Source organism: Triplophysa rosa, linkage group LG16 (genome assembly GCF_024868665.1).
Source record: "Triplophysa rosa linkage group LG16, Trosa_1v2, whole genome shotgun sequence".
Lineage (NCBI taxonomy): Eukaryota > Metazoa > Chordata > Actinopteri > Cypriniformes > Nemacheilidae > Triplophysa > Triplophysa rosa.
In genome coordinates, this window is record NC_079905.1 from 23,719,841 (window position 1) to 23,741,094 (window position 21,254).

A 21,254-nucleotide genomic window follows, 5' to 3' on the forward strand; every position below is an offset into this window, starting at 1 on the left:
GCAAACACAGGGGTATATATACACGGGATAACGAGAGGTAAGAATAAACACCTGGCACTAATTAGCTGCCATGGGAACTAACAAGACAAGGCACAAAGTGACAAGACAGGGGAACACAGACTGGGCTTGTGACAGAGCCCCACTCCTAAAATAAGTCCAGGAGGTAGGTGGAGCTTAGGCATAACGGTGTGGGTCAGAGGGCCTGTAGACCAGGGCAGAGCCAGCGGCGGAGCAACCGAGCACCAGGGTGGAACAGCAGCAAAGCACCAGGGCGGCATAGCAGAGTGCCAGGGCGGACCCGGCAGAGCAAGGAGCCAGGGCGGAGCAGGCAGGGCTGGACACCAGGGCGGAGCTGGCAAAGCAGGAAGCCAGGGTGGCCATCTTGACTGAGGCAGGCAGCTCGGGAGTCTCAGAGGTGGGCATCTTGGCAGGGTCTAGGATCACAGGACTTGGGACCACTGGCATGGCAGCCATGACAGCTGATAGCTCAAGCATGGCGGCCATGACAGCTGGAGGCTCAGGAGGTAACATTAAACACCTGGTACTAATTAGTTGCCATGGGAACTAACAAGACAAGGCACAAAGAGAAAAGACAGAGGAACACAGACTGGGTTTATGACAGTATCCAGCTGCTATACAATACCTCAGATACAATTACATTCTGCACTAAAAATACACATACACAAAGAACATTGTGCTTTTTATTCATTTTTTATTTCTTCAGTCTTTCTTCATAATGACCTAAACCATTCAATCCATGTCATGCCTTTAAAATCATTGTCCTGAAAGAGAAATCATGGAAAGTATCACCACCCTCTGTACAGCCAAATTCCTTTCTTTGCATGAAGGATACGTGTGAGACCATACTCATAGGCTCCACCATGATTGCCAGCGTTATGATTGTGTTTATTTTCTTCAAAGTAGTGATGCCAGTTTCCAGTTTCATCAGCTCCAAAACCAAATACACTCACCTGCAAAAGACCATGCACTACTGTCATCTTATTACATCTAGAGCTAAGTCTGACACCCAACTGTAACAACAACAAAAGTTCATTCATCTTAAAATGTTCTGTGACCTGGCTGCCTAAAATTCACGTGTATGATCAGCAAATAAATTTTAGTTGTTTGCACATACAGTATATATCCAGGTTATGTGTGTTACATTGGTATCAACAATAACATTGATATTAAAACCACGATTATTGATGTGTTAATTTTCCACATATGACAACTCAAAATACACTCAAAATTTTGCGCCAAGACTCAAAATGGTTACAAACTTTCTCTCTCTCTGTATCCCTGTCAGGAGATTATTGAGATTGAGACACTGAAGACGACTTTAAGTAATTTATTTGAACAACAATAATCAATGACAAGGGAAAATATCACACACTAGACCAGACAAAGGAAAGGATAGACTGGAGTGCTTATATGAGCTGGGGTTAATGATGAGATGACATGCAACTGTGGTTGATTAAGGTGAAAGGTGAGGGTGCATGAAGGATCCTGGGAAATGAAGTCCAGGGGGAATACATGGGGGCAAACAAACCAGGGAACAGACTAGGATTGTGATACTTTCTACACACGTGTTTTGAATGTGATTCATTGTACAAAAACTAGAAAACACAAAATACACTAAATTAAACATTCATTTCACTGATAGCATTATTATTATTATTTTTAAATCAGCAGATATTGTGATAATACCGTGATTTTTCCCACGGTAACTGTGTAGTGAAAATCTGTCATGAGATTGAAAGTTATTGACGTGGAGCCATATTAAGTGAATCCCACTCATCTGTTGAACCTCATTTATAAGCTCCCCATATTTGAGCATTTTTTCTATTCCAAAAATAAGTTCAGAACATACATTTTGAGTGATTTAGCTTTCAAATGATGCATAGTTTGTGATATTTGATTGAATAATAATGTAAAACAAAGGTAATAAAAATGCAGACACAATAGATCCAGTCTAGGGTTTGAACTGGAATCAGCATCAGTAGAGTTGTTCAAAACCTTTAGTAAGATTGGAAACAAGATGATTCTGACCTCAGAATGAGGGTGGATTTCAGGAACAAAATTAAACCCCTTCACACCCTGTGTCCAGTGGAATGGACCCAATATTTTTTTTACCAATAAAAATGCATGTTTTTGTAAAATTAATAATACTTGATCATCAATTGTTCCCTAATCAACCAACCATAAAGAATACATCACCCCTAACCTAATCTGAGAGAGCATCAGACATCACATAATATAGGTACAATATGTCATTTTTGCCGCATTAAGTTGAAGGCGTCTATTCCTGAAGACGTTGATTAGCTTGTTTAGGTGTGTGTATCAGAGTTGGGGCTAAACTCGATAGGAAAATGGATCTCACGGGCCAGAGTTGAGAACCACTGCTCTAACACATCTTCACCTTTCTCCTTACCCCTAGTTTACACCGCACGCATCTGTGGCATGTTACGGCTCCGGTAAGGTTTTGTTCCATCCTCAATGAGGTGCCAATGTACACCAGGAGCATCTCAAATGCGAAGCGGCTGAATTCGCGAGACCACGTGATTTGCCTGCCCGACGTTGTTCATCATCATTTTTCGTGTTTGTCCATGATTTTAGGGGGTTATACCATAAGAAAGTTGGTTAAATGGTTATGTTTGTCTGGTATATTGTTGTGTTTATTACTATGAGTCATGCTTTGTTCCCTTACGAAAATTAACGCCTCGGTTACGGATGTAACCGCCGTTCCCTGATGGGGGGTACGAGACGTTGTGTCGACAGAATGGGGTTTGATCTTGAGAACATATCATCTCTGATTGTACTTTTAAAAGGCCAATTAACTTGGCAAATGGCATGGCATGCCAGTCTCTGCCCCGTGCATACGGGTATAAAAGGAAGATGCGTGCCCATTCATTCACCTTTTGGGCTGAGGAACCTGAGAGGCATTCTTGGTCGTTGCAGCGGATGGCGAAGCATTGTGGCATGAAGGACACAACATCTCGTTCCCTCCATCAGGGAACTGAGGTTACATACGTAACCAAGACGTTCCCTTTCTGTCAGTCTCTCAACGTTGTGTCGACAGAATGGGGTCCCTATATGAAACGCCACGGTGCTGAGCAACGTCACGACGTAGTAAGGCATCGGTTCGAGTGAGTCAACAACGAGAGGCTCTTACCAACGGCCGTACAGGCGGTGGCCTTCCTACTCTAGAGACGAGATGGCCGCCCGGCACTATAAGGAACACTGGGAAGCATTACCCCCTCGTCTGAGGGGGCAGCGCTACGGAGACCACATCTACCGTAGGGAGATAATACGTGGAATACCTACACGGCCTCACCAGTGGGGAGATCTCATGGGAGTAAAAGCAGGGCCCCAACCAGGGGTGCGCAGAAGCAGTGAGTCCACTGAGGGGAGGTCACATGTTCACCAGCAGGGGAACCAAGAGTGAGGAAACGTCAGACAGGACGACCCAAAGAGGGGGTGTTACTACGTATGGAGCACTAGCTCAGGCATAGAGGTTCGCCTCCTGAGGGAAACTCTACCTATACTGGGCATGGAATACGGGCCGCTCCACCCGGCTCGTAAACCAGAGAGGTGCTTAGTTATGGATGGGATGCTTGTACTTTGCCCGGTGGAGGAAGTAGGGAAGCTGAAATGGCGCACTGACTCACCTGATGAAGGGGAGAAGGCACTTCACAGGTGTATGCCCAGCCGGCCGTCGGTCTTACCTGCCGTGCAAGATGCGGACCGACACCGCCTCGACAAGAAGGTTGTAGAATCTCGCAAAAGTGTTGGGTGTAGCCCAACCCGCAGCTCTGAAGATCTCTGCCAGAGAGGCGCCCTGAGCCAGTGCCCACGGGGAGGCTACACCCCGGGTGGAGTGAGCACGGGAGATCTTGGGATCGGTATGCCAGAGTGATGGCATCCACGATCCAGTGCTCCAATCTCTGTTTGGAGACAGCTCTCCCCTTCTGCTGTCCTCCAACACAGACAAAGAGCTACTCAGAACTTCTGAAGTTCTGTGTGCAGTCCAAGTAGAAGTGCAGGGCGCATACTGGACACAACACGGCAGGGGTTGGGTCTTCCTCCCAAGGGGGGAGCGCCTGCAAATTCACCACCTGGTCCCTGAAGGGAGTGGTGGGAACTTTGAGCACAAGAAATTGTATTGTATACAAGAAAGTTAATGTGGAATAAAAGAGAAACATCTAGTTTAGTGTATTAATATAGTTTTAACCATATTTACATAATTTGTCAAAGATTACATAGAAAAAAGGTGTTTGCAGCATGTGTCCCAATAAAAATTGCAAAAAGCATTATATTTGAATTTAGAGATAACTCTAATAAAATCTATTTTGTGTGATATTTTAAAATAAATTATTTATTTTTATGAGTATGTTCACATTCCATCTACGTAGATAAAGTATATAATATTTCTCATTCTTTGTCAGTTACTCCATTTGACATTTTCAGGCACCTTCGGTCTTAACTTTCATAAAAAAGGGGTGCAAATGTTATTTGTAATTACACAAAATCAACATAAATACTCTAAGTACATTTTAAAACTTCTGATGCATGCTTTTAAAACAAGTTTTTAAAAGATTTTTAAATTTCTTATCTTGCCAAACCTTTTTTGTCACTGCCCCAAGAGTGAATGGTTTCACTGAGTGGGCCTTAAAGTATGTTTACAAAATAAAAAACAGAAAAGTTTTTCCTTTGCGTTTTTGAAAAGTTTCACTTATCAAAACGATCTGCATTTAAACGGATTTGTGAAAACAAATTAAAAAACACTGTATTATGCTTGCCAGGCCAGTGGATGACGATGTTGCGCTGTAAAGAAATGCTACACTTTTAGTGTCTCAACAATTTAAAAGAAACTGTAAATGGAATCAATGGTATTGTGTTATGGATAGTGGGTGAATGTTTAAAGGCAGTATTTTTTGCACTATACTACCAGTCTCACATGTCATGTCTCATTTTTGTTTAGTATCATAATTTAACTTGGTCTAAAGGCTGCATCAGTGAATTTCTGTAAGAATCTGTCAGACAGCGCATCAGTAGTAACTTCTCTTTTGTGCCTGGATGAACGTAAAGACACAAGAATATGCCAAAAAAGGCAACGCTGCCACTACCTCCATACATGTAATTTTTGCGGCAGTGGCCATGCCCGCCTTGTGTGCCCCGTACACAAAGCCACCAATAAAAAATCTAAAAATTATTTATCGACTCGATTGTTTCTTGCTTGTCTTCTGAATTGTCCTACCACCCAGACACTCAATTTACTGATTACTCAACTCAACTCAACTTTATTTATATAGTGCTTTTACAATTTTCATTGTTACAAAGCAGCTGTACATGAGACATATTGACTATAAGCAAAATAATTAAAGTTGTACCTGCAGAAACAAGAAAAGGTTGAAAACACAGAAGACAGACATACCCACATACAAAACACTCCACACACACAATATGCACACGTACTAACACACATAGACATAGAGACACACACACACACACACGGATGCGCACGCACACACACACAACACACACACACACACACACGTACACAGACAAGTACGCACACACACACACACGCTCAGTGAGAGCACACATTTAGGATAAAGGAGAGAGAAGCACAGGTCAAATATAACAGACTATAAATTCCTATATGCAATATTAATTAAGTAAAACTTTAAAATTTTAAAGCAGCCCCCCGGTCAGGCAGATAGTGCAAAAACAGTATGCAAACAGTGGCGAGGAACCCAAAAAAAAAAAATTCTTGTCAGGTCTTTTGAACGGATTTAACCCCGGCATCGAGTCCACTCTCACACAGCCTAATCTGCCCTAATCTCCAGTCCGCACTGACCGAGCCCGAGACGGTCGATCTCCTCATCAAAAAAGAGATCGACGCCGATTTCTTGATCGGTCCTTTTACCGCTCCCCCCTTTACCGTTTATCGCGTCAGCCCCATCGGTGTAGCAACGCGAAAATTCTCAGGTAAAAAACACCTCATATTCGATCTCTCGTCCCCCCACGGTTCCCCTTTTCCAAGCATAAATAGCCTCATTCCGCTCGAAGAGTTTTCTCTCCATTACCACGACATCGACCAAGCCATTACTCTCATTAAAAGTGCCAGGTGCGGAGCTTGGTTGGCTAAAGTCGATATCACCTCTGCAATTAAAGTCATGCCCATTCACCCAGACTTCTGGCATCTTTTCGGCATTTGCTGGCGCGAGAAATTCTACTTCTCCGTCAGACTCACTTTCGGATGCAGAAGCAACCCAAAAATCTTCGACATTCTGTCAGAAACGATCTGTTGGATCCTCGCTAACAACTACGCTATCCCCTACCTCATTCACCTATTAGATGACTTCTTAATTATCTTACCTCCCGACTCCATCCCAGCCGCACACCTCTCAACAGCGCAAGAAGTTTTCGCGAAGCTAGGCATCCCCCTTGCACAAGACAAAACCGCCGGGCCAAGCACGTCCATCGAATTCAAATGATCAAATAAGATTCACTAATCTTCCAGGCGTCATTGCCAAATGAAAAAATCGATAGGACGATTTTGATCGTTTCCTCTCTCATAACCAACCCCCGTTGTTCCAAACGCGAGCTTTTATCAGTTCTCGGCCACCTTAATTTCGCGATGCGCATCATCCCGCAAGGCTGCCCGTTCATTTCGCATCTCCTATTCTTAGCATCCTCCGCCCACGCATTATCATAGGATACGATAACCCTAACTACCTCATGCTGCGACGAGCTCAGCTTATGGATCAAGTTTCTCAGGCAATGGAATGGCCTATCATTTTTCTACAGCGACATGGTCTCTCTTCCCGCAGACATACGTCTGTTTAACGATGCCGCCCCCTCCGTCAGTTTCAGGGGGTTTTACCAAGGCCGCTGGTTTGCTTCTACCTGGCCCCCCAGCTCCTAGAATTATCCCAGTCTCTCGCATCGTCAGCCCTGTTCGAACTATACCCACTGGTAGTTGCAGCCTTCCTCTGGGGGAAAGAATGGTCTGCCTCCAGCATCATTGTTCATTGTGACAACGAGGCAACCGTTCAATGCATCAACAACGGCCATTTCCACTCTCCCACATTGATGCCTTTTCTCAGACGCCAAATCTGGATATCAGCTTGCGATCAATTCATTTTAACGGCTAGACACATCCCAGGGTCAAAAAACCAGATAGCTGATGCTCTTTCCCGTTTTGTCTTCCAGAAGTTCAAGCTGCTGGCGCCGGACGCAAACCCCCGGCCAACACATGTACCTCCATATTCGGAGCTGATCTTCCAATAAAACACCCACTAAAAACCCTCCTAAATGCTGCTTCCTGTTTCCTGCATCGCTGCCGGCAGCTTGTTTGTATCAGTGCGCTTCCCACTTCGCTCTAATATTAGTGTATTTTATTATCGTTAATTATTATTGTCGTTGCTAACTTATCCTGATATCTCAATAACCCTGTTCCTGTTATTTACTTGGAAGAGTCTAAACCAAATGTGATAGTTAATTTAACGCCGTTAGCATAGCAATAGCGTGTTAGCTTGCTTTCTGTTCACACTGTGGAATATCATCTTGCCTCTGGTTTGTCTTGTGTGCTAACTGTTTCTCTTTTTAAGCGAGTATACTACGATCCATCGAGCAACCTTGGTAAGTTGGAATTGCACTTCAAATCCGGTGAGTTATGGCTTCTATTCCTATTATTGTTACTTGCACCTCATGTCATATGTTTAGCTTAGCCTTCTCTGTCAGCTGCGAGGGCTTTATATGCGATAAATGCAGGGAAATAGTTAGGCTGACAGAGAAGATCTTAGAATTAGAGTCTCGCATCCAATCTTTATCTGAGGATAGTAAGAGTTTAACGACGATAGAAAACACTTTGGATGCGAGCAACATTAGCGCACACAGCTCGGTTCCGGTTGAAAATCCCCGCAGCTGGGAAACTTCGTGACTGTGAGACGGCGTAGTCGCAGGACAAAACATCACTCGACCGTTCCGATTACAGTCTCGAACAGGTTTGCCCCGCTCAGTGACGCACCGACTGAGAAACCTGCTGAAAGTGCCCTAGTTATCGGTGATTCTATTGTTCGGAACGTTAACATAGAGGCACCAGCCACCATAGTCCAATGTTTACCGGGAGCCAGAGCGCCTGACATCAAGTCAAATTTAAATGTGCTGGCTAAGGCTAATCGTAAATTCAGTAAGATTGTCATTCACGTCGGCACAAATGATGTTCGACTCCGTCAATCGGAGATCACAAAAGATAACATTAAAGAGGTGTGTGAGCTCGCAAGCATGATTTCAGACACTGTAATATTCTCTGGCCCCCTCACTGCTTATCGTGGTGATGAGATTTATAGCAGATTATCATCACTAAATGGCTGGTTGTCTGAGTGGTGCCTGCAGAATGATATAGTTTTTATAAATAACTGGAAGAGTTTTGAGGGCAGACCTGACCTGTTGAAACGAGATGGTCTCCATCCCTCCTGGGCTGGGACTTCCATCCTGTCTAGAAATATGGCAAAAAGTCTTAATGCTAATGCTAAAACTTGACTCGCTGGGGCCCAGGTCAGGGAGCAGACAGTATGGCTTAACCAACTGTCTGCTTGCCGTCTCACGTCGCAGAATACACAAAATGTACAACATGTAGTAATCCGTTCTCCCAAACATCACAAAATAGAGACTGTGTCTGTCCCCCGGATTAGCAAACATAAAATAATGCGTAAACCTCTTGAAAGTAATTTAATAAACGTTAAACAAACTAAACATGAACAAAATACAGATAATCAACTGTTACGACTCGGATTGCTAAATATTAGATCTCTCTCTAATAAAGCACTTTTTGTTAACGATATGATAACAGATCATAAAATAGACATGCTCTGTTTGACAGAAACATGGCTAAAACCAGATGATTATATTGCTTTAAATGAATCTGTCCCCCAAGATTATTATTATAAACACGAGCCTCGTCTAAAAGGCAGAGGGGGAGGTGTCGCAGCACTTTACAATAACTCTCTTAGCATTTCCCAGAAGTCGAACTCTAAATATAATTCTTTTGAAGTCATGGTTCTTCATGTTTCAACACCTAATACTAAAGATAAAACACTTTTTAAATTGATTCTAGCTATTGTATATAGGCCTCCAGGGCACCACACAGATTTTATTAAAGAATTTGGTGGGTTCTTATCAGAACTAGTACTGGCCGCAGATAGACTCCTTGTCGTTGGTGACTTTAACATCCATGTAGATAACGTTACAGATGCCTTAGGAATGGCTTTCAAAGACACTCTTAACTCCATGGGCATTAGTCAACATGTGTCAGGACCCACTCACCTTCGTAATCATACTTTAGATTTAATACTGTCTTACGGTATAAATGTGGACGACGTTAAAATCCTTCAGCAGAGTGAAGACATTTCGGATCATTATCTGGTATTATGTTTGCTTCACTGGCCTACGGCTGCAAATAAAACTCATTGTTACAAATATGGTAGAACAATAACTTCAACTACCAAAGATGCGTTTCTCGATAATCTGCCCGAATTGTCTCAAATCATGAGAAATAACGTTGAAGATCTTGACATTACCACTGAAAATTTTAATTCCACCTTCTCGGTAACGCTAGACAAAGTTGCTCCACTACGTTTAAAGAAGATTAAAAATGGCAGCCCCACACCGTGGTATAATGAACACACTCAGGCTCTAAAGAAAGCGGCCCGAAAAATGGAGCGCAACTTTAAGAAAACTAAATTAGAGGTATTTCGTACAGCATGGAAGGATAGTATTCGAAAATACAGGAAAGCCCTAAAAACTTCTAGATCCGCCTACTTTTCATCACTAATAGAAGAAAACCAGCACAACCCTAGGTTTTTATTTAACACAGTGGCTAAATTAACAAAAAATAAATCGTCAGTGACTTCTGATCCTGTATATCAGCATAGCAGTGATGAATTTATGAACTACTTCACATATAAAATCCAAGATATTAGAGAAAAAATTATAACAATGCAATCAGAAGTGAAACCCGCTGAACAAACTAACTACAGCGCCCTTAAGGAGAAAATGCAATTATTTTATACCGTAGATCAAGATGAGCTGTCTAAAATTATTAGATCATCTAAATCAACAACATGCATACTAGACCCTATACCTACAAATCTACTGAAAGAGATGCTCCCAGAAATTATAGATCCTCTTCTTGGTATTATTAACTCATCTCTGACATTAGGACATGTGCCTAAAGCATATAAGGTGGCTGTTATAAGGCCCCTTGTCAAAAAACCCCAACTCGACCCTAGAGAACTAAGGAACTACAGGCCTATATCGAATCTACCTTTCATATCTAAAGTTCTGGAAAAAGTAGTTTCAACTCAATTATGCTCCTTCCTCCAAAGGAATGACATCAATGAAGAATTCCAGTCTGGATTTAGAGCATGTCACAGTACAGAGACTGCTTTGATCAGAGTTACAAATGATCTGCTATTGGCGTCTGACCGAGGTTGTATCTCGTTATTGGTGCTGCTAGACCTTAGTGCTGCATTCGATACCATTGACCACAGCACACTCCTACATAGACTCGAAAATTATGTCGGCATTAAGGGAATAGCTTTGAAATGGTTTAAATCTTATTTATCCGACCGTTTTCAATTTGTAGCAATAAACAATGAGGTGTCACGCAAATCGCAAGTCCAGTACGGTGTACCACAGGGCTCAGTCTTAGGGCCTCTGCTCTTCGCATTATACATGCTACCTCTAGGAGATATAATAAAGCGGATAACATCACCTAGGAGATTAAAGCGACGATTCTTTCACTGTTATGCTGATGATACTCAACTTTATATTTCCTTCGTAAGCCTCATGAAACACAGCAGTTCCATCGAATAATGGAATGCATAGTCGAATATAAAAAACTGGATGAGTAACAACTTTTTATTACTGAACTCGGACAAAACAGAAGTGTTACTTATTGGACCAGAAAACTGCTATAAGTAACAACCAAGAATATTGTTTAACTATTGACGGCTGTTCCATAAAACCCTCGTCGTCAGCAGTTGTAATGTTACAAGTTATCTTAATTTCTGAAAGTAATAGACCATTTTTGTATTTATCGTTATTCTGATGATGTAAATCTTTGTGAATGTTGCAAGAGAATTTACCAAAAAAGTCAATCAAACGTTTAAGTATCTCACATGTATATACTATGGATTTATAAAGCGTTCACGTCTATCTAACCTCACAAGTATAGGATATAGATAATGTAAGTAAAAACTTTTGGATACTTGTCAGTATCAAAACATTATGATGAAGAACTATATTATCTTAGAGAACTTACCGGTCGTAGAGATCTGTTTATTCGGTATCTGTCATTTGAGGCCATTCCACCTGTAAATCGAATCAGATATCTAAACTAGTCAGCTAAGTCAGATGTAGGATAATTCATGCATTCATGACATCAAGACTAGATTACTGTAATGCACTGTTAGGTGGTTGCCCTGCAGGCTTATTACAAAAACTCCAACTGGTCCAAAACGCGGCAGCTCGAGTTCTTACACGTACAAAAAAGTATGAACATATTAGCCCGGTTCTGTCAACCTTGCACTGGTTATATAAAGCATTGCGTTAACTTTAAATCTTGCATTTACCTATAAAGCCCTACATGGTTTAGCTCCTCAATACTTGAATGAACTCCTTTTGTATTACAGTCCTTCACGTGCATTACGACTCTCAGGCGTCCTGTCAGTTGGTAATACCTAGAATTTCAAAATCAAGTGCAGATGGTAGATCCTTTTCCTATACTAGCGCCTAAACTTTGGAATGTCTTCCCTGCACTGTCTGGGAGGCAGACACACTCTGTCAGTTTAAATCTAGACTAAAGACGCATCTTTTTAATCTTGCATACACTACCTTCCATAATATAAATCCTCTGAGGTTTAGGCTGCATTAGTTAGATCAACCGGAACCAAAAACACAATGATTTACTTGTTGCATCAAAGAGTGCAGAACAGTACTCTACTCTCAGCCAGTCTTGTCTCATTGTTCCAAGGTTACCACAGCAAGCAGGATGCAGTTCATGGCCTGACCTGATGGTAGAGCGGAGAATAGGGAAGCGGCGGACCTGACAAGAGCTGAGATGATAGAGCTGGATAAAGAAGGACGCGGTCTCTGACATGTCTTCACCACAAAATTCAAATGCTATTAGATTATTAATGATAATCTTAAACTATAATTTACTTTTATATAGTTTATTTATTTTATTTAGCCTTGTTGTGCAAGTTCTCTGGAGCTTGTGCAGAGACAGCAGCTTTTGCCAGAGGGGAACTGGAATCCCCTGGTTGGGCCTGGGTTCTCCTGAGGTTTTTTTTTCTCGCATTAGAGTTTTGGGTTCCTCGCCACCGTTTGCATACTGTTTTTGCACTATTTGCCTGCCGGGGGGGCTGCTTTAGAATTTTAAAGTTTTACTTAATTAATATTGCATATAGGAATTTATAGTCTGTTATATTTGACCTGTGCTTCTCTCTCCTTTATCTTAAATGTGGCTCTCACTGAGCACCTGTGTGTGTGTGGTGTGTGTCTGTGACGTGTGTGTGTCGTACTTGTCTGTGTACGTGTGTGTGTGCGTGCGCGCTCCGTGTGTGTGTGTGTGTGTCTCTATGTCTATGTGTGTTAGTACGTGTGCATATTGTGTGTGTGGAGTGTTTTGTATGTGGGTAGTCTGTCTTCTGTGTTTTCAACCTTTTCTTGTTTTTGCAGGTACAACTTTAATTTTTTGCTTATAGTCAATATGTCTCATGACAGCTGCTTTGTAACAATGAAAATTGTAAAAGCCTATATAAATAAAGTTGAGTTGAGTTGAGTTTGAGTTCAACAGAACAACAAAGTTAAATAAACTTTAATGGTGAGCATGTTCATGTAATACAACCAATCAGCACGGAGAAATTTCTGATATTAAGCAGTCCCGTGACCGTTTTTGCAGCATCTTTCCTCTAGGGCTGTACCAGAATATTCAAATATTCATTCTGTGGGTTGGCATTCTATTTTTAATTTTAAGATTCAAATATTATTTTTTTCACAAACTCATTTTCAACTCACCCTCCCAAGCCATAGCCAGCCCTCAAGCATCCATGCTCATCAAGTGCATCCAGATAGCACAACCCGCCCGCCCAGACGCCAGGCAACCCATTACCATAGAAATACTAATACTACCATAGAAATCACTCCATACATACTGCCCGCACACTCGATGCCATGTTCATTCTGGCCTTCTTCGGTTTTCTAAGGTGCTCGGAAATCTCCACCACATCCAATTTCAACCCAAAAGTAGACCCCACAGTCTCCGACCTGTCAGTGCTCGATTCAGAGACAATCTCATACTTCTAAAAGCAGAGCAAGATGGATCAAACCAGGAAAGGTTACTCCATCTACATTTTCAATCTCCAGTCCCAAATCCAACCCTACCAAACCCTCTTAGCCTACCTCCAGTTCAGAAAATCTCAGGCAAAATCTCCATCAGACCCTCTCTTCGTAGACGACTCGAACCGCCCTGCCACACGTTTCTGGTTGCAAAAACACCTAAAATCCGTTTTGCTCTAATCCGGCATGCCGGCAGGCCACTTCTCCAGCCATTGCTTCCGCATAGGCGCGGCAACCACGGCCGCTCAAAAAGGCCTCTCACAGTCTCAGATCCAAGCGCTCGGCCGCTGGACATCAGAAGCTTTCAAAAGCTATATCAGGTCGGACCGTACCCTCATCAGAGAGGCACATCGCACCCTCATCACCCGAATGTTCTAGCTTCAGCCTTCCTACCTCCTACCAGGCTTCTCCTTCACTTCACCAGCCAGCACTGCCACAGTGACCGCCCCCGCAAGGGCCAGCGCCTCCTTCTCTCCACCACAGCAGTCGGCAAGCCTTAAGAAGCCAGCATCGCCACAGCGACCGCCCCCGCAGGGGCCCGCGCTTCCATCTTTCTCTACCACAGCTGACACCTCTTGAAGCCAGCTACATTGCAGCAACCGCCTCCACAGGAGCCCGTGCCTCCATCTCCTCTCTGCCGCAGCAGACATCACTCACTCAGAGAGGCCAGCATCGCAGCAGCGACCGCCCCCACAAGGGCCCGTGCCTCCATCTTCTTTCTGTAGCAGCAGACATCACTCAACACGGAGCCAGTATCGCCACAGCGACCGCCCCTCAGGGGACCGTGCCTCCATCTACCTTCGGCAGCAGCAGACACCACTCAGAGGCCAGCATCACAGCAGCGACCGCCCTCGCAGGGGCCCGTGCTTCCAACTCATGCTCTACCACACCAGACACCATTTCTACAGAAGCCAGTATTGCAGCAGCGACCGCCTCCGCAGGGGCCCGCGCATCCAACCCGTACCCCGCTGAAAACAAATTTTCCACCTTACAAAAGCCAGTATCACCGCAGCGATCGACCCGCAGGGGCCCGTGCTTCCAACTCGTGCTCTGCCGCAGCAGACATCCCTCCTCTAGAAGCCAGTATCGCCGCAGCGACCGCCTCCGCAGGGGCCCGCGCATCCAACCCGTACCCCGCTGAAAACAAATTTTCCACCTTACAAAAGCCAGTATCACCGCAGCGATCGACCCGCAGGGGCCCGTGCTTCCAACTCGTGCTCTGCCGCAGCAGACATCCCTCCTCTAGAAGCCAGTATCGCCGCAGCGACCGCCTCCGCAGGGGCCCGCGCATCCAACCCGTACCCCGCTGAAAACAAATTTTCCACCTTACAAAAGCCAGTATCACCGCAGCGATCGACCCGCAGGGGCCCGTGCTTCCAACTCGTGCTCTGCCGCAGCAGACATTCCTCCTCTAGAAGCCAGTATTGCCGCAGCGACCGCCTCCGCAGGGGCCCGCGCATCCAACCCGTACCCCGCTGAAAACAAATTTTCCACCTTACAAAAGCCAGTATCACCGCAGCGATCGACCCGCAGGGGCCCGTGCTTCCAACTCGTGCTCTGCCGCAGCAGACATCCCTCCTCTAGAAGCCAGTATCGCCGCAGCGACCGCCTCCGCAGGGGCCCGCGCATCCAACCCGTACCCCGCTGAAAACAAATTTTCCACCTTACAAAAGCCAGTATCACCGCAGCGATCGACCCGCAGGGGCCCGTGCTTCCAACTCGTGCTCTGCCGCAGCAGACATCCCTCCTCTAGAAGCCAGTATCGCCGCAGCGACCGCCTCCGCAGGGGCCCGCGCATCCAACCCGTACCCCGCTGAAAACAAATTTTCCACCTTACAAAAGCCAGTATCACCGCAGCGATCGACCCGCAGGGGCCCATGCTTCCAACTCGTGCTCTGCCGCAGCAGACATTCCTCCTCTAGAAGCCAGTATTCCCGCAGCGACCGCCTCCGCAGGGGCCCGCGCTTCCAACCCGTACCCCGCTGAAAACAAATTTTCCACCTTACAAAAGCCAGTATCGCCGCAGCGATCGCCCCGCAGGGGCCAGCGCTTCCAACTCGTGCTCTGCCACAGCAGACACCAATTCTACAGAAGCCAGTATCACAGCAGCGACCGCCTCCGTAGGGGCCCGTACTTCCAACACGTACCCTGCAGAAACAAAATTCCACTTTTACAAAGCCAGTATCGCCGCAGCAATCATCCCGAAGGGGCCCGTGTTTTCATGGATATGATCTTGAAAGATCTGGTGGAGAACCATATTTGGTGAGCTTTGCTCATCAATATAATAACATTACTTAAAACCGCTACAGCAGCATACACGTCCCAAGAAGCCAGCTTCACTGCAACAACTGCCTCCAAAGGAGCCCGTACCTCCATCTCTCCTCTGCCGCAGCAGACACCCCCCCTTCCCTACAGAAGCCAGAATCGCCCAGCAACCACCCACAGGAGCCCACGCCTTCATCTCCTCTCTGCCGCAGCAGAGAGCTCTTCTCAAGAAACCAGTATCGCCGCAGCGACCGCCCCCGCAGGGGCCAGCGCTTCCATCTTCCTCTTCCGCCGCATACACCTCTCCTCAAGAAGCCAACTTCATTGCAGCAACCACCTCCACAGGAGCAGCGCATCCTTCTCCTCTCTGCCACAGCAGAAAGCTCCCCTCCAGAAGCCAGTATCGCCGCAGCGACCACCCCCGCAGGGGCCTGAGCTTCCATCTCCCTCTGCCGCAGCAGACTCTCTCTTTCAGAAGCCAGTACCACCGCAACGAAACCATCCACACCCTCTATGCTACACCAGCAGCCACCTTTCCAACAGCAAATCGGTACCCCATTACCATAAGCCTCAACAGCACCGCCCCAACAAGGGCCTGCTTTTCTATTACCGCAGCCCCAGCAAGCACTACTCCAGCAGGAGTCCGCATAGCTATTCCCACAGCCTCAGCAAACACCGCTTCAGCCGAAGCCCGCATCTCTATAACCACAGCCTCAGCAAACACCGCTCCAGCAAGAGCCCGCATCTCATCTTTGCTGCCCCAGTAGAAAACGCTCAGCAGAAGCCCAATCTCCATTGACCGCAGCCGCAGCAAGCACAATTCCAGCAGGAACCCGCACCTCAGTTACCGCAGCCTAACCTTCTTCAGCAAGAACCTGCATCTCTGCCCTCCGCTCCCTCAGAGACTTAACTCGCCTTCCTACACCACATCGGACGAGGCTTCCACCTCCGCAGCCTTAAGCCTAACGTTGGGGGGGGGTGTGTCAACCGGCTGCTGTCCTGCGTAAAATGCATTTTGGGGTGCGCTCTGGGTTCGGGCCAGTTCCGAGCTCGGTGCACTCTCCCTGATCAGGGGGGGGGGGAGAGTGCACCAGGTTCAGCGGAACTGGCAAGCTCAGGGGCCCGCTCCCTGGACAGCACGCCAAATACGCATACCTTTCTACCATCACTACTATGTTATTATCTGCATAGTCGAACTTGTGAATGCATAGAGTTGTGAAAATGAGAAACGTGTCAGATCTGTGTCTCTTGGAAGCTCTTAAAGGGGCTCATTCTTGTTAACTACTGTCACTAATGTTAATAAAAGAACAGAAGAAAAGAGGAATTCAATGTATTTTGTAGCTTTAATCAGAATCCATCTGTATTTAATATAGAATACAGCAGTAAACACTAAGTTGTTTAAGAACTTAATTCAGTTTCTGTATATTTCCTACCTGTTACACAATTAACATGTATTTCTCTTAAGACATAATCATTGTAGTTTCATTCAATTCTTACCTTGAAATTTAACGGTTGCTTTCCTGAAATAAAACCTAAAATAATAAACGTGCGATCGACAAATGCGACCTCCGGAGGCCAGGATGTGCCCCGGAAAAATGGCATGTATGGTCACCCTATTTTAAATGATAGACTAACACTGATTCCTTGAAGCAACCAAGCATACAAGCCGGTATTTATCAGATCAGCCATCAAGTATATATAAAACACACAAGAAGCCAACGGTAGACACAATCAGACATATCTAAACTTACTGTAGACTGTATACTGGTATAAATCAGAAGTTTTCTAACCATTATCTCATCAAACGTCAACGCTGACCCTCACCTCAGCACCTTACGCTGATTTAAAAGCTGCAGAATTTGCAGCTGTGGCAGATACATTGATTTTAGAATTGCAGCCTTGGACATGGTAGTTTTCACAGATTAAATAGTGCACATACAATAAATGGCTGTATCCGCTGTATCCAGGCGCGGATTAACACACATGCTTGCCTAGGGGCCCCTCCTGTTTAGGGGTCTCTGATTGACCAAGTTTATTTTAATTTTAAATTTACTTTCAGCGTAAACAAAAAATAAGCCGGTGATTGGACAGATGTTACATTTGGGTCACATCTGTCCAATCAGCTGCTGGTGAAATCATGTCAATCATTTTCATTTACGTCACTGCTATTGCTAGATGGCATGCTAGATGGTTCTGCCCCATCTTGTCTTGCTTTTCTTGACCTAGTGGCAGAATCGTGACAGAATCTCTTGTTTCATGTGGAGAGAGGCGTTTTGGCCGTGTTGGCCTTCCACTCTCCGGTGTCGAGTCTCTGTTCCCGCCCTTTCCTCTCTATTAGTTGTTAATTAGTTCATGACCCGCACCTGTCCCCTCTTGATTTATCTCCCTATGTATTAACCTTGTGTCTCTTGTCTTGTGCTGGTTCATTGTACTGTGTCGTGTTTCATGTGGGTGAGTTCTTGTCGTTAAGTGTAGTTTAGTTTTTGTATTTAATGCAAATGTTGTCTCTAGTTTAGTTTAGTGTAAGTAGTCCATATTCTTGTCATATGTCATGTTTATAGTCTGTTATTTTACCCCCACGTGGGTCTTTGTTTTGTTAATTATTTATTAAAAGTCTGTTTAACCCCTTACCTCCTGTCTGCACTTGGGTCTTCTGTTCCTTGTCACTGTGTCTCACCTGTCACGAATCATGACAGGTTGGTTTTTAAATATGGTTTTGTTTTATACACAGTTTATGTAATGCACAGTGGTTTGTGTCTCAGTAAAGATCCACCGAGGCGTTATTAGGGCCCATTTATATTTCACGTATACTTGTATAAAACTGGAAGTTGAGCTCTCCTGGTGTTTGCCATTGCTAAGCAGCCAGGAATGTAGAGGAAACACTGTAGAATTTGCTGTCTCAATGTGTGTTTATCCGAGTGCGATTCTTCCCGACACCCCTCGCAGCGTTGGTTTTGTGTCTCAGCTTGATTATATAGAACCCTGGTGCGTTTGCATTCATCTTACATCATCACAAACGTGCATGACACATGATAGTAAACTGAACACGAGTCAATATATTGTGTTTTTTATTCACTTGAGCGCAGTGTAAACGACACTTGAGCTGGGTCTGAATTCACTGAAAACAACTGTTTGCCACGTTATTTTATTACGTTTAATGAAATTTAATACTTTTAAAATAAAGCACCACTGTCTATTGTCATGGTTCTGCCCCATCTTGTCTTGCTTTTCTTGATCTAGTGACAGAATCACGACAGAACCTCATGTGGCGAGGGGAATTTTGGCACTGATGGCCTTCCATACTCTCCGGTCTCGTCATTGTTCCTGCCCTCTTGTTTCCTCATTAGTGCTCATTATGATTTCATGCCCCACACCTGTCCCCTCTTGATTTTGATCCCTTATAATGCCCTTGTGTTTTCTGTCCTGTGCTGGTTCATTGTCATTCGTTTCATGTGGGTGAGTTCCTGTCTAGTCTACTCTAGTCTAGTCTAGTCTAGTCTAGTCTAGTCTAGTTATTTGTATTGAATGGTAAATGTTATCTTTAGTCTTGTTAGGTGTAGTTAGTCTTTTTTCCTGTGTCCTTGTTCTTGTTTTACCCCCTCGTGGATTTTTGTTTTGTCTTTGTTTTATTTTATTATTAAAATCTTTTTAATCCCTTACCCGCTGTCTGCACCTGGGTCCTCTGTCCTTGTTCCCTCACCGTTTCATGACAGTCTATAACAGGGGTGGGCAAACTTTTTACCTCGAGGGCCACATAAAGTTTTCGAATCCTTGTTAAGGGCCGCATATTATTCGCACATTAAATTAAATCTTTTTTTATTTATTCCAAACTGAAATTTGATAACTACTGTATGTGTGTACATGCAATTCCCTCTACCCTGTGTTTTATAAATAGTTTTATATTTAAAAAAATGGCAAAGACACATTATTATTCACTGTAAACCCAAATGTTCAAAATAATCAAACAGATTAAGTAATGTAAACTTAATTTTATAAAAAAAAGTTATAAAAGTTCTACTTACTTAAATATTTTAAGTTCGTGAAACATTTCTTTTTACTTTTGAGTAAAGTATAATGATTATTTTTTATTAACTTGACTAAAACTCAAAAATGGTATATGCTCCTTACTTAATTTAAACATGTTAATTCAACAATTGGTCAAGAAGGATTTCCAATTCCCAGCATGCTTTGCATCAGACTGCATTAGGAGAGTAAATTTTTAAAAATATGATTATTTTATATGTTTTTAGTAAAGTTAAAGACTTGTTAGTGTTTAATGTTCACTTCTCTTAGATATTTAGAAAAGTTTGACATATTTTTCAGTTTTGTGGTTACCATTGTTTAGAAGAGTGGTGCATGTGCCTAGTCTCTGTGAAGCTACATTTCACCTGTAACATGTGTTATGTTACCAGTGAGCAGTGACTGTGCTAATGCCAATTCTGAGATCAGTCTCTTCTTGCTCATTTTGGGTTGCGTAAGTCAAGGTATTTGATTTATGCATATTAAGACTAAGGAATATGCAAAATAAAGAAACCGAAATAATTTAGTTTAGTTAACTTAAAAATGTGATTTTGGTACTTATTTGTTAAGTTCTGTCCACTTAATTTCATAAAAAGGATAAATTAAATATTTAAGTCGCACTAACTAAGATTTGGTAAGAACTTTAACTTAACAGTAATCAAAATTTGAAGGTTCTGTTTACTTAAACGAAGAATCTCTAAAACTCAAAAAATATTTGAGTATTGCCAATTTATTCGGGTTTACAGTGTAATAATTTACAGTATACATAATTTTTATTCTTGACATTTTCAAATATGCCTCTAATTCAGGGGTGTGCAATTAATCCCAATGGGCCACATGAGAAATGGGACTGTAATGGAGGGCTGAACCAAAAGTGTAAACTTAATTCTGCTAAATGCTTAATTTATGGCTTTTAAAATGCAATAAATAACTAAACTGATCTAACTCTTTTATATTTAGAAAAGAAAAACGACCACCACTAATACTTTTCTGCACTTACCCTTTGTGCATATCACTGGTTATACTGTACGTGTATAATGTGAAATAAGATGTGTAATATACATGTCTAAAAAAATAAAACATTGTAATATTACAATACGAGTTAAACATTTGGCATTGCAAAGCGCTCTCAATTTAATTTATATCCATTGTGAGCCATATTTACAATTATTCTGGTAAATAATGGTATCTGGTATTATAAAGGTAAATGACCAACGCTATCATCTCGTACATGGGTTTTATTGAAGTAAATACATTGTAATCGGCTAAAGCGCATGCGCAGGGTTCGGTACCCTGGTGCGCACTTGAGTTTGCGTGACAGCTTTTACATTAGAGATTTTTCATGCAAACCGTGCCCCGTTCCGAACTAAGCTTTGCTCCTAAATATCTCTCAGACCTAATACAGCCATATGTTTCATCCAGAATACTTAGGTCTGCTGAGCATTTACTCCTAGTTCCCCCTGTGCACGACTTAAAAGCAGGGGTAACCGTGCCTATGCGGTGGCGGCCCCAAAACTCTGGAATAATTTGCCTCTGGATATTAGGCAGGCTCAAACTCT

At 43.6% G+C, this 21,254-nt stretch overlaps 1 protein-coding gene across 1 annotated transcript in view; it reads right to left on the minus strand.

The window, feature by feature from the left end:
• Positions 1-806: 806 nt before the first annotated feature.
• Positions 807-21,254, minus strand: part of LOC130567112 (CMP-N-acetylneuraminate-beta-galactosamide-alpha-2,3-sialyltransferase 1-like) — a 39,132-nt gene continuing 18,684 nt past the window's right edge. The window contains exon 7 of the mRNA XM_057355025.1: positions 807-971. Within this exon, the coding sequence (XP_057211008.1) occupies positions 807-971 (165 nt within the window). The remainder of the gene's footprint in view (positions 972-21,254) is intronic.